General features: G+C 43.5%; 1 protein-coding gene across 1 annotated transcript in view; it reads right to left on the bottom strand.

The window, feature by feature from the left end:
- Nucleotides 1–5,711: 5,711 nt before the first annotated feature.
- The window catches only part of LOC146822785 (uncharacterized), a 126,542-nt gene continuing 117,899 nt past the window's right edge, over nucleotides 5,712–14,354 (bottom strand). Inside the window, exon 3 of the mRNA XM_085606300.1 lies at nucleotides 5,712–5,987. Within this exon, the coding sequence (XP_085462426.1) occupies nucleotides 5,712–5,987 (276 nt within the window). The remainder of the gene's footprint in view (nucleotides 5,988–14,354) is intronic.

The following is a 14,354-nucleotide window of genomic DNA, read 5'->3' on the forward strand; positions in this document are numbered from 1 at the left end:
AACGAGGCACTAGAAGTGAGAGGCGTGGAACTTCTCACATGTCATGTCTGTTCTAAGGGTGATTTTGGTGAGCCCCAGGGGGTGCTCACACAGAAGAAAGGGCAGGAGAGACAGGGTTCATATACAGGGGTGCAGACAAACGAAGGGAGAGCTAGTCGATTGGCAAAGTTTGGGGTTTGGAAAGAAGCATGTTGTAGGTTGGAGTGGGGCCTGCAGACTGCATGGAATATGGGTGAGGGCTGGAATAAGGACTGCCTGGGGCTTGATGTGATTGTGGTGGGTGGGACAGGTTGTGGTGGAGCCGAGTATCTGTGTGCGAATTGGACGAAGGCAGGCCGTGGGTAGGTAGGGTGTGGGATAGTTTGGGGTGTAGCGGAGTACCTGTGTGGGTGTTGGATAAATGTTAGTGTAGGCCATGTGGGTGTGTGGTGGGTAGGACAAGCCGAGGTGGAGCCGAGTGTCTGTGTAGGAGTTGGATAAAGTCGGGTTGGGGCCGAGTGGGTGTGTGGTGGGTGGGACAAGCCGGGGTAGAGCCGAGTGTCTATGTGGGAGTCAGATACAGTCTAGCTGTGGCCAGGTGGGCATGTGGGAGTTGGATATAGTCTGGCTGGAGCTGGGTGGGCACGTGGTGGGTGGGGCAGGCCGGGGGGAGGTGGAGCCGAGTACCGGTGTGGGAGCTGGATAAAAGTTGGCTGTAGCGAGATATGCGTGTGGTGGGTGAAATGGGTTGGGGTGGTGACAGTGTCTGACTGTAGGTAGGTGTGTGTGTGATGAGTAGGCAGGGTGGGAGGGGCAGTAAGCTCGCATGGGTTCTGGGTGAGGGAAGGGTTAGGTCTGACGATGTCTGAGAGGGGTGGGGCACCAGCTCTACCCGCTCCTTCCACCTTTCTCTCCCGGGAAGCCAAGCATCGAACGTAACAAGAGTCTGTGCTGCATTACCACATCTGGCAAGTAGTAGGCACCCAAGATCACAAATGTACAAGAAAGGAGAGGAGAAAATAAGAGTGAGAAAGAGTAGCTGAAGATAAAATGAAACGGATGTCGGCATTGACAACCAGCTGGGGAGGGAGCACAGATCCTAGCGCCCCACCGGCGGACGCACACTGGCCTAATGTCGTCCTGAGGACGCGTATGTTCGGGGTTTCCTTGTAGAATCTTCCGGCTACACAGGTAGGTCTTCCCTGTACTCCTCACACCCCTGTAACGGTCTGGCCCCGCCCACCTTGCCACGCATCCCTAATTGGCATGACTGATGGCCCCGCTCAGGTGCGGCTTTAATATAGTCTGGGTTCGGAGCTTCGCACCCTAACCCCGCGCATTGGAGGAAGCGAGGATCATTGGCTGCCGTTGATGGATGGCTCCGGGTGGAAAACTCTGATTAACGCAATTATTCTCCGATTACTGGGTTCCCACCTGGTGCCGACTTTCTAACTTTCTGTTGGTTCCCAGTGCTGCACTGACCACCCGGGACAACCCGACCCTCTGCACAGAAGAGGGAATGCATGCAGAATCCACTATATAACCAGATGCCTAGAAGGGGAGTGTATGTTTAGCCCCTATGCAAACCACAGCACGGAAGAATTAATGTATGTAGCAACCCCTTTGCAATCATATGTCTAAAGGAGTGAATATACAGGGATCCTTGATGTACACCACTGCATAACATAACATAACATAACGTAGAGGAAGAAATACATAATAAATTATTATGAACTCAGCTGCACATAGGGGAATATGGCCCACCCGTGGGCTTATAGAAAACGAAGCGCGGGAGCCCGTGCTTCGTTTAAAAAAAAATAATTTCGGCGGGATTCGTGACCCCAACGTAACTTCTGCCGAAATTTAAAAAAAATCTTTTTTTGGCCCTGGGGGCCTTTGTGCGACCCCCTGAGCAGGCCCGGGGGGTCAGGGTGTTTCTACCCTGCCCCCTTTTCTTGTTTTGTATCTTTGTTTCACTGTTTTCTTGTGATTCAGTTCTACCGAGTCACAAGATGACTGCCAACACTTCCTGGTTTGGAGTGTTGGCAGCCAAAAACAGTGAAGCTCGTGGTCGGGAGGGGTTGCGAATCCACCGCTGCCTTAGATATCGGAACTCTTTTTTTTAAATTTCTCTGCAACTACTGAACGGATTACACCATTTAAAAAAAAAGACGCTTTCTGAACCAAAGGCTACCTTTTCGCAAAATTTGGTGCAATTCTGTTCAGCAGTTCGGGCTGTAGCTGTGTCTAAAGTTTCCTATGGGAAATTGATTTTCCAACCTCTATTTTTTTAATTTCTCAGGAACTACTGAACGGATTTACGCCATTTAACAAAAAGGACTCTTTCTGAACCAAAGGCTACCTTTTTGCAAAATTTGGTGTAATTCCGTTCAGCAGTTCGGGCTGTAGCTGTGTCTAAAGTTTCCTATGGAAAATAACATGGAGAAAACAAATTTTGGGACCCCCCCTTTTTCTTGGCCCCCGCTTGGCGAATCACCCCGAAACTTTCAAGACAGGAGCTGACTAGAGCGCCCCACTAATTTTGAAAATTTCGCGATGATTCGTCAAACGACGCCAAAGTTATTGGGAAAACAAAAAATATTTTTCCTATGGAAAATATGTCCTAACTATAACTACCTACTGGCGACCACCAGTAGGTAATATATATATATATATATGGATTAAATAGCTATCTCTCGCTAAAAGGGAAGTCATGCCAAAAATGTGAGACTCTTCCCATTTCAACTCTCTTATATGTGGAGGACACAGTTCTCATTTCTAGAACAGCTAATGGACTGCAAATTATTTTGCATTCATTAACTTCTTTTCTGCTGGATTTAGATCAATCACTCATCATGGTAAGTAGCCACAAAAACTACAAAATCTAAGTTTCATTGCATTGAGGGAGTCCCAGTTGCCAATGTTAAAATTGTAATTACGTAGGGATACTTTTCATTCAAAGTTGTGGCCACCTACTTAACGTATGATGCCAGCAATTTCAAAGAGCTTTGAAGCAGTCTTTAATTTTGCTTTGAAGTTTGGTCATAAACCAGAGGGAATTAATCCAGTTATATAATCCGAATTTTTTCCTGGTGGGACTTTATTTTGTAGGAGTCTGGGCACATAATCTCTCCAAAGGGCAGAAACAGCTTTGTCCACAGGTTTTTTATCCCCCAGTATATATCCACCTACATTTATCATCCCAGGTAGGGATGAGCCACCTAGAGGATGCAATTAACATTACACCTCAGAAGTTATGGATTAAGATTTGGTGTACGCCCAAGGAGGGCTTGCCAGGTTACATCTCAAAGACTGTTAAGCCCTAGAGAAAATGGCAGCTATCCTATGGCTTAAATGCCTGAAATAGATGTTCATTAAACTGCATTCAACAGTGTTTTTTTTTTGCATCCAAACTTCATTAATGTCACTACCAAAGTGCAAGTGAAAGCCTTGGGGCATATTTACAAGCCCCTTGCACCACGTGTGCGTCACTTTTATTGATGTACTGGCAGTGCAGTGTGGTGCTCTATATTTACAAGGCCACGTAAAGCCCCCCAGCGTGCATTTTCGTGCCCTTGTAAATACGGCCCCTTTTCACGCAGCACTTTGCGTGAAGGGGGAATGTCATGGGTGATGCTGATGGTGTTCCCACATAACACCCATGGATTGTGCTGCATTCCCAGATTTGCAACGTTTCGTAAACCTGGAAATGCGTCAGAATCCTACGATTCACCCAGGGATAGTGAAAGGAGGCGCAACGAGGAAAATCACTTTTATTTCTCCTCGTTTTTTCCTCTTTCTATGTGTGCTGAATTCTGCAACACACATAGAAAGAGTAAAACACCTCTTGTGGTTATGTAGTACAGGAAGGTGGTCCACTCTGCACAAAAACAATCTCCAATAAAACGCAGACACCCATGGCACAAGGGTGCATGCGTTGGCGCATGGCAGCCAATTATGCACCAGCGCAGGGAAGTACTTAGGGGTATGTCATGTTGTTGTAAATATGATGCATTCCTGTGCTTTGAAAGTGGCGCAGCACAGCGCAGCCAAATGACTTGCGGTGCAACGCTGAGTTAATTTCTTGTAAATAAGGTCCTTTGTTTTTCGAATATCACTCAACGGTGGCCAATGTAAAGACGCAAACCATGCATTTTGTCATTACGTATTGTGTGCAGCTCACTTCTTCAAGGATGGAACCTTAACTCACTGTAATAAGCAATCTGCAACACAGATTGTACCTTACTCAGTTACATCTACCACTCTGTACTTTTTGTTCACTTTTCCCTTGCAGGTCACCTGGTTCCCAATCCTCCCCAAATTCCCTTGTGATAACTTGTCACATCAAGGCACTACTCACTTTATGTTTTTTTTTGCACTCTATATAGACCCTTGCCTAACTTCTTTCTGACCTCGATTTGGTGGCTGTCAGTATCAGGCATTACAAGATTGGGATGGCATTTTTAGAGCAGTTAGGGTCTTTGGAAATTTGCCATGCAGTGCTTAATAAATAACATCAGATATGCCTTATCAGTTAGGAAAAGATATGCAAATCAATCGCAATGGACCGCACTCCGCTAGCCCCTCCTCCGGGTTGCCCCTGGGGAAGATGGTACATGGAGTTCTGAAGTGGTTCACCCCAATGGGTGCAAGTAAGTACTTGTAGAACTGATGATCTCTGACAAGGAGTTCTTGAGTGGTTCACCCCAGTGGGTGCAAGTAAGTACTTGTTGAATTGATGATCTCTAGACCCGATACATGTCCCGGGTTTTAGAATATCACCCGAGACATGGCTCGGGTTTCGGGATAACTTCCCTCCTCAGTAGAGAAAATAGTTAGGGGTGGAAAAGAGGGCCGCCAAACAACCGTCAAAGGCCTCGTTGCCCGCACAGGCACGCAGGTGCGTCGTCCAGGAGCTCGTCAGCTCAAAGCTCGAGGGAGCCATATTTGTAGACCAATCGCAATGGACCGCACTCCGCTAGCCCCTCCTCCGGGTCGCCCCTGGGGAAGCTGGTACATGGAGTTCTGAAGTGGTTCACCCCAATGGGTGCAAGTAAGTACTTGTAGAACTGATGATCTCTGACAAGGAGTTCTTGAGTGGTTCACCCCAGTGGGTGCAAGTGAGTACTTGTTGAATTGATGATCTCTAGACCCGATACATGTCCCGGGTTTTAGAATATCACCCGAGACATGGCTCGGGTTTCGGGATAACTTCCCTCCTCAGTAGAGAAAATAGTTAGGGGTGGAAAAGAGGGCCGCCAAACAACCGTCAGTTAGGAAAAGATATGCAGTTTAAATTTAATTGTAACTCTCTCTGGGCAACTTCATGACCATGTTTTAGCTGTTTTATCTGGTGTATTACAATATTCTAAAATTGGCTTATGAATTTTCTTCTAAGGGGCTGAGTATGTCCTCACTAGGAAAGCCCTCCATACGACTCAGATTTGGAGGTCTATCCTAGAGAATTGTACTTTGCGAGTCAGAGCGATCTACTATGATGCACCCGTATGGTTACGGACTCGTTTTGCTCAGACTCCCATCGAACTCTATCGGAGCCTGTATACTGAATGCGTCCACAGGCTCCTATAGCAAAAAGGGGTGGGTGGGGAACAGCGTACACCCTAAGCCGGGCACCCCATGGTGCCTGTCACACTGTGCATGCATGGGAAGGGGGACCCGTTGGTACCCCCACGGGACATATTCAGAGGGCCCCGGGTGAAGGAGGGCCCACTTCAGTCCCCCAAAGTCCTATTCCCACAGGCGAGTTGATACCGCTGTCCGAATCGTGCATCATACTCGCTCGTTTGGAAGCCGGTTCCATTGCGCATCATGATTCGGCTGCGCTGCTGCGAACGAGTCAGACTGACAGGATTGGATTCAGAAACGATTCGATCAACGCAGATGAGCTCTTTGCATCCTACTTGATCGTTCTGAACGGGGGACAATTCAGTCGGGAACAGAGGCTCTGAATCGGATTTGCCCGTTTCGGAACCTGTCAGGAGACCTTCCTAGCAAAATAATGTAAATGTTCCGTGAAGAACTGGAGGCGGTTACATGATATTTGACTAAGATTGGATCAATGTACCTAGAGATGCCAGAAGTGTTTCGGGAGACTTTAAGTTTGTTTTTATAATTAGTGTGTTCCGTTTCTGCCATACCTTTATTCCTAGTTACCTGAATTAAGGTATCTAATTGAATTGAATATTTTAGAAGGGAAGATATTCTGGATTTGGTAACATCAGAGATGGTGTACAATTTACATCTCATAAGTGGCAACATTTTCTTGAAGGTATGGGAATCAAACATAAGCGTACAGCATTGTATGCACGGAATAAAAATGACCTTGTGAAAAGATGTAATCAGGTTATTGTTGAGGGCTTAGAATTAGCTTTGAAGTCACGGTTAAATGTTAAACAACATATTGGGCCATATTATGATGGCAGTAAACATGAGCGTCGGACCACCATCATTGAACGGCTGGAGACCAGCCAATATGAAGTTGGCGGTTCTACTCACCAAATTACGATGAAGCATGTTGGGACATATGTAAAACAGAATGACGGAGCGTGGCATTAAGCACAAGTTGCCAACGCCACACTCCACCATTTTGAAAACACAGGGATGCACCGTATTTACAAAGATACGGTGCACACCTGCATATCCCGTAGCACTGTCCCTAAATTGGGCTGCCTAGCGCCAATGCAGGCACCCTTGCACTATAGAGCAAGGGTGCCTGCGTTGGGGGTAATTATTGTTTATGTGCAGGAAGGTGCCCCTTCCTGCACATAAACAATTACAAATGGTGATTTGTATTGCATTTTGCAGCACACATAGAAGTTGCAATTTGTAAATTTTGTAATGATTGTTTATGTGCAGGAAGGTGTCCCTTACTGCACATAAACAATCATTCATGGTGTTTTATTGTTTCTATGTGTGCTCTACAATGCAGCACACATAGAAACAGCAAAAACAAGGAGAAATAAAGCATTTCTCCTTGTTTGAAATGTTAAGACCAGGTTTTCCCTGGTCTTAATTTTGGCTCTGCCCCATATTTACGCCACCCTTGTAAATATGGGGCCGTGACAAAATGAATGGGTGTTGCGGCGCAACGCCCACCGCAACACTCATGGCCCACCATTTCACTCTAAGTGTAGCTTGAAAGGGTGCCCTATTTACAAGGTAATGAAGGAGGGGCAGACCCAATATACCCTTGAGGGCTTGGGCAGATAAATTCAAAAAGGTAAACTTGCCAACAAGGGATTTTGTTTGGAATGAGAAAATTATTTCAAAAAACTTAATTTATAAATGTATTGAAATGAATTAACACCACAATGAAATCAATCAACTGATCTAATCATCAGTTATTAACAACAACACACACGGGGATTTTGTTTTGTGATTTAAACACAATGATCTTTATATATTCATCAGAGATAAAAAGGAGTACAGATGGAACAATGATTTGAGCAATATTTCATGAAAGCAGGGGGCGATATTAAATCCACATTTCATCAATAGAACATCTATTCCAACTTAGTTTGAACAGAGACAAAACTCATTATTGAGAAAATGGTCAACTGTACATAACAAATATACTGAAAGTAGATGGTATAGTCGACGTTTCGGTCTTGGGTGGTGTCAATCCGTCAGACCATCTTCAGGACAATTATTGCATAAACAAGTCTCTTTTTGAATCTTTTTAGCGTTCTCACGAGACTTTGTTTAAAATCGTGAACTAAATATTTTCAGTGGTGCAGGTAGTCTTTGACAATTTTGACTGCCAATTTGTTTAAAAATGGGAGTTTTTCCTCCTGTAGTTTTGCAGATATCTAATGTCTGTATCGAAGTACGCATAGGGGGGCTTTCCGGACTCGGACGGACCCCTATGCGTACTTCGATACAGACGTTAGATATCTGCGAAACTTCAGGAGAAAAAACTCCCATTTTTAAACAAATTGGCAGTCAAAATTGTCAAAGACTACCTGCACCACTGAAAATATTTAGTTCACGATTTTAAACAAAGTCTCGTGAGAACGCTAAAAAGATTCAAAAAGAGTCTTGTTTATGCAATAATTGTCCTGAAGATGGTCTGACGGATTGACACCACCCAAGACCGAAACGTCGACTATACCATCTACTTTCAGTATATTTGTTATGTACAGTGGACCATTTTCTCAATAATGAGTTTTGTCTCTGTTCAAACTAAGTTGGAATAGATGTTCTATTGATGAAATGTGGATTTAATATCGCCCCCTGCTTTCATGAAATATTGCTCAAATCATTGTTCCATCTGTACTCCTTTTTATCTCTGATGAATATATAAAGATCATTGTGTTTAAATCAAAAAACAAAATCCCCGTGTGTGTTGTTGTTAATAACTGATGATTAGATCAGTTGATTGATTTCATTGTGGTGTTAATTCATTTCAACACATTTATAAATTACGTTTTTTGAAATAATTTTCTCATTCCAAACAAAATCCCTTGTTGGCAAGTTTACCTTTCTATTTACAAGGTAGCGTTAAGCTACGATAAGTGGCTTAAAGCCCCTTGCAAATAAGGTTAAGCCCCTATTGCCACAGGAACGTTGTAAAAAGCGCCTTTTCTGTGGCGCCAGGGGCTTGTAAATATACCCGTTTTTTTTCTGTTGCGGTTTGTGCAACAACCCAAAAAAGGGCAGCAGCACAAGCCACAACAGAAATAGGCATGTTTAAAACATCCATGAGGTGCCTGGCACAGGGCCCATGGATGTTTCGGGGGGCACCTCATGGGCCTCCCATAGCCCATAGTGAAGGCCAACAGTGGACGGGGGCCCTGCTAGGGGCCCTCAAAGTCCCTTTCTGTCTGCCTGTAGATGGCAGTCAGACTGCCATGTACTGGCCGAAGAAAACATACATCGTAATCCCTGCAACGGTGCCTGAGCAGGCACCACCTTTATTTTAGAAATTGCTGTCCGCCTGTCAGAAAAGCAGCGGCGTGTCCCTATGACCGATGACTGTGACCTCTGAATCATAATCTGTCAGTCGGACCGCTTCTATGGATGGCGGGTGGACTGCCACTTATGGGCTGTCGGTGACAGTCTCACTTCCATCGTATTGAGGCTTATTGCCTATTTTATTTGGTCTCATAATTGTACTGCACACATTATCACAGGATTTAGTCCCTTTATTTGTGAAAAGGGAGGAAACCAAGGACTGTTTAGTTTAGTGGTCCAATTGAAATGGTTTCTGTTAAAAAGATGCATGAACATAAGCAAAGAGAAATGGAGGAATAAAAAAGGTAAAGTTTATAAGAACTTGTTGTTTTCTAATCACAACTGTGCTAAACCTCAGCTGAGTGGTTATATTAAAATGAACTTACCTTACTGTGTTAAGAAGGGTGGGTTTCTACATTTTCTAAAGTATAGATTGTGGTTTGTGTTGACAAGTGTTTGGCATTACATAACAATGGTACATGGCGGAATATTTCAAGGTTGGTAATGTTTAAATCTGAATCTGACAATTATGAACACAGTTGGGAACCACCAGACTTTGCTTGTGTTAGAATTGAAACGCAATTAGTAAATGCAGATTTTGCATTTGTTAGGTTGACAACTGTGCCACCAATTTAGTTCTCGAGGACACTATTTTGTATTAAAATCGAAACTGTTACTTGCTCATTTACGAGAAATGGTCCTTGGTAAGTTTTGTTTCTCCAATGCTGAAACTTGCTCATTAACGCATGCCTTTTCTGTTACGTAGAGGCCTTCTCCCACCTGTCTAGAGGGGAGGATAGGCCAGACGACCTTGGATAGGAGCTAACTTGTACCAGGCTGCGGAATGGAAACTTCTGTTCTGTAACCCCATTGTATTACGACAGTTACCAGTGTTTTTCCATAGTAGGCTGGTCTTTGTAGACTCTGCAACATACATAATGTAACTTTATGCTTGTTAGAGTCAGTCCCTTGCCAGCCATCGTAGGAGGCTGGTCAGAATGGACTCTGCTGCAGTATACTTTGTGAATAAACTAGTTTGCTTGTATTCCCTACTGCGTCATCGACTCTTCATTAGTGGAAGGCTAGAGGAGGTCGAGAGTGACCCGGGTGGCCCTAATCGGGTCACTTCCTTCACTTTTTCAAAATTCAGGACTCGAAATGGCAATACCAATGGAGATGATCTGGTTGAACTAGAGGTTGATGTTTCTAATTCAAGGGAAGATGCTTCAGAATCAAGTGAGAATATCACAGAAAATTCAAGTTTCTGTGGTTCAACCTTGGAATCGGCTGGTTTGTCGCATGTTGTTTGTAAAACCAGTTTGGACTTCAGCGGTCACCCTATAGAGAAGATATTTTTGCCTCAAAAGTTCAAGGTCATTGTCAAGGGTTGAATCCTCTTCTACGCTGCTCTTCTTCTACTTTGTCCAAGTTTGCATTTGATTGGTCTCACTTCTGCAATTTACAACATACTTTCATTTTAAGGAAGGAGGCATGTGGTAGGTGGTTGTGACACAGGTTTAAGAAAGTATAATTTCCCATCCTTGCTTTATGCTAGAAAGCTTTACTGTATGGTACTCGAGTGCTGTCAGCTTTACACTGTTCTAAGTCCTTTTATATTTGATGATGCTTTGCTTTGTTTGAGTTCAGCTCATGTTCTGTGTTCGAGTCAGCTATCTTCTGTGTGGTCAGCTGCTACAGACTTGTTTGTGAGCTTTTTGAACAAGGCTTAATCTTCACGTATTTGTTGTTGTTTATTACTATAAAGTGTTGGCATCTTTGAGGGAGTCTACTAACAAAGCACCCAATGTGAGCACCTGGCGTTCTGGTAGGTATTCAAGGGCATAGTAGCTACTTAAACAGACATCCTAGATAGTGGTGCCACCGTTTTCCATCATATATCAACCCTTGTCAAGCAGTACCATAGTCACCTGTCACTACAACCACTTTGAAGGACTCACTCTCTATGGTGTGGTAGAGGTTCCTTATGTGGAATACTTATGTGCCTAACTCAATGGACACCTCAGTGCACAATGAAGGAGATTTCAACAGACAACCAGCCTGATGACATCCACAGTCAAGCAATGACTCCTCTATGCCAGCAAGTATTTTTGTGGAGAAAGACATGAGAGAGGCACCTTCAACTGAAATGGTGATCCAAATACTTTGCACCCACAGATGTGGATGATAGAGAGCAGTATATGCAAGAGAAACAAGCAGAGTCAACCTTAATTATTATAAATAACAATTAGTTCGTGCAGCCAAGAAGTAGCTACATAAATTGAATTATGACCTACATGCCATGCTATGCCATACTCACATGTCTTTACTACTCATACAGCTGCACTGCTGAGTTATTACAGAGGCCATGCAGTATAAAAGAAACTGTTCTCTTTATGAAGTCCTGCATCTCTATCAATCACAAAAAATATGTAGTCTACAATTTTGCTTTAATGATATATGTTTGGGTTTTATGAGCTATTGTGACATCATTCTCTGGCTAGCTTCTCTGAAAGTCAGAGTTAAGCTAAAAATGCTAACTACTGCACAAGAAGCATGTTATTGAAGAGTGATAGATTACCTGAAATCCAGGATTATTCCTTAGCAGCCTTACAGAATGATTGAATGACTCAGTTGTCATAAAAATGCTCTTGTTTTACACCATAGAAAGCGAGAGCTGGAGGAAGAGCTTTTGTCATACAAGCGGCAAAGTCCAGGACATATTTACCAGAAGTTCTAAGACGACACCATGGGTTATATTTACAATGAAATGGTGGAGAGTGGCGTTAGGCACAAAATGCTACCGCCGCGCTCCGCCATTTCGAAAACTTAGGAATGAGCCGTATTTACAAAGATACAGCACATCCCTGTGCTTTCCCTAGCATTGGGGCTAAAATTAAGTGGCCTAGCGCCAATGCATGCACCATAGTACAAGGATGCCTGTGTTGAGGGAATGATTGTTTATGTGCAGGAAGGTGTCCTTTCCTGCACATAAACATTCACAAATGGTGATTTGAAACTTATATGTGTGCTGCATGGTTCAGCACACATAGTAGTTGCAAATCGTCATTTTGTAATGATTGTTTATGTGCAGAAAGGGACACTTTCCTGCACATAAACAGTCATTCATGGTGTTTTGCTGTTTCCATGTGTGCTGCACAATGCAGCAAAACAGCAAAACAGCAAAAACAAGGAAAAATAAAGCATTTCTACTTGTTTTGCCATGTTAAAACCAGGTTTTCCCTCGTCTCAATCTTGGTGCTGTCCCGTATTTACGCCACGCTTGTAAAGAGGGTGCAGCATCAAAATCAATGAGTGTTGCGGTGGAACGCCCACTGCAACACTCATTGCCTACCCCTTTCACGTTAAATTTGCGTGAAAGTGTAAATTATTAACAAGGCAGCGTTAAGCCACATTAAGTGTAACACCACCTTGTAAATAACGCGAAGCCCCTATTGCCACAGGAACGTCTTTAAAAGTGGCGTTCCTGTGACGATAGGGGCTTGTAATTATGCCCCAAGATCTCTTACCAATTAAGTAGGTGTAACAAAACAATGTCTTCTGATATGTAACACTTAGCACAGGATCCATGTTTTGTGCACACCCATCACACGTAAGGCATCAACTGCAACATGGTGATGAATGCAATGTTTGACATAATCTGAGCCACTGGCGATTGATCAGATCAACATTCTAGTCCACTGTTTTTACCCACTATGCCACTGAAACCAGTCTGGGGTTGTTGGTTCTTCTTCAGAGTTTTTACAATATTGTTCATATTAGAGCAGGACCAAGATGGATTTGTTTATGGCTCGTTTCTCTCTGAGGTGGCATGTTAGTCAAAAGAAATGTTGGATTGGAATGCGACCTCAGTAATTAACAATGGCTGAGATCAATTTAAGTATCCTATCCATCACATTTTATATCCTCTTTTTGGGTTTTAAGCACTATATATATAAATTAATGAAGATTGAAAAGAAACGTCTCTTTTTGCATGATCATCCACGGTATTTGGACTGATGCTGCTATTTTTTTACTCTGAAGGTGCACTGACTTTAGCACCAGTGCTCTGACCCTTAAAACATGTATGTCTAATTGGTTTGCCAAAAATTGGCATATGTTAACTTACTGATAAGTTCCTAATATATGGTATTAAGAATACCCAGGGCCTGTAATGTAAGGTTCCCTCAAGGAGGACTGCAGCACTTATTGTTCCACCACAAGTGTGACAAAGCCATGCACGACTCCCAATTCTGCATTGTAGAATGGTAGAGCAGTTTTTAATTGGTAACTCAAATTTGCCATTTGAACCAACGGCAAAGACTAAACCTTTTCTTTTAAATATTTATAAGTCACCCCTAAGACAGGCCTACTGAGTCCTAAATGTAGGGTGCATTATAGGAAAAAGATGGACGTTTGTTTTATGGAAAGTACAAACCCCAGATTGTCGTTTTTACTGTGGAACGGCTTGTAGCCCAATGGCAAAGATATGGAGTTAGATGCAGATAACTCAGCAGTGCTTACGTTTGAATGATATTGCTAAATATTCTACTTCACCATTTCTCGAATGCTCCAGGGAATGTGTACGGTGTGCCATCCTGGAATGCACTCCGTCTGTGTGCATTATGTAACATAAAAATAAATGGAGCCTCGTCAGGTCCCATAACCCAGGGTGCACAGCCCAATGATCATCCATTAGATCAGATTATATTCTCAGTGATATTGCTCTCTCTCACAATTTATTGGTTGAATATGCTTTGTTTTCATTCACATATTATTTAACTGGATGTCAACTTCATTATTGATATGTTTTAAAGGTACTTTGAAAGAAAGGTGTTTTGTATAAGGTGGTTTCGTTGCGAGGTTGCAAGTGATTGGGTCACGTGACACAATTCATTTACAGCTCGGCACATTGAATGTTCGTCTTTAATATACACATGCTGTATTTGAACATGCCCGTTTTGCCTGAGAGGTTGTGGGCTTTCAGATGGTGGAGGTAAGTATGTGGATAGTGTTGTTTTCTTTGGCATTGCAGTTCGGGCACTATGAGTTTATGATTAGATGCACTTCAGTGATTGAGGAAAGAGTTCATGAGATTTAAAAAGCACTTGCAGGCCCCTGAGGCTTATTAGAACAGCCAGGTCTTGAAGGCTATTTGGAATTCCAGAAGTGAGGTGATGGTCTGGAGGTGCTTGGGGAGGCTGATCCAGGTCTTTGCTGCAATGTGGGAGAAAGATCGTCCTCCACTTCTGCTTTGATAGATGTGGGGAGTATGGGCAAGTGAAAAGGAGGTGGAGCGTAGTCTTCTCGATGGTTGGTGGACGGCAGTGGGTAATGTAGGCTGGTCCTTGGTTGTGTAGAGCCTTGCGTACGTGGGTCGGCAGCTTGAATTTGCATCTCTTCTA

This window comes from Triturus cristatus, chromosome 5_2 (genome assembly GCF_964204655.1).
Source record: "Triturus cristatus chromosome 5_2, aTriCri1.1, whole genome shotgun sequence".
In the NCBI taxonomy this organism is placed as follows: domain Eukaryota; kingdom Metazoa; phylum Chordata; class Amphibia; order Caudata; family Salamandridae; genus Triturus; species Triturus cristatus.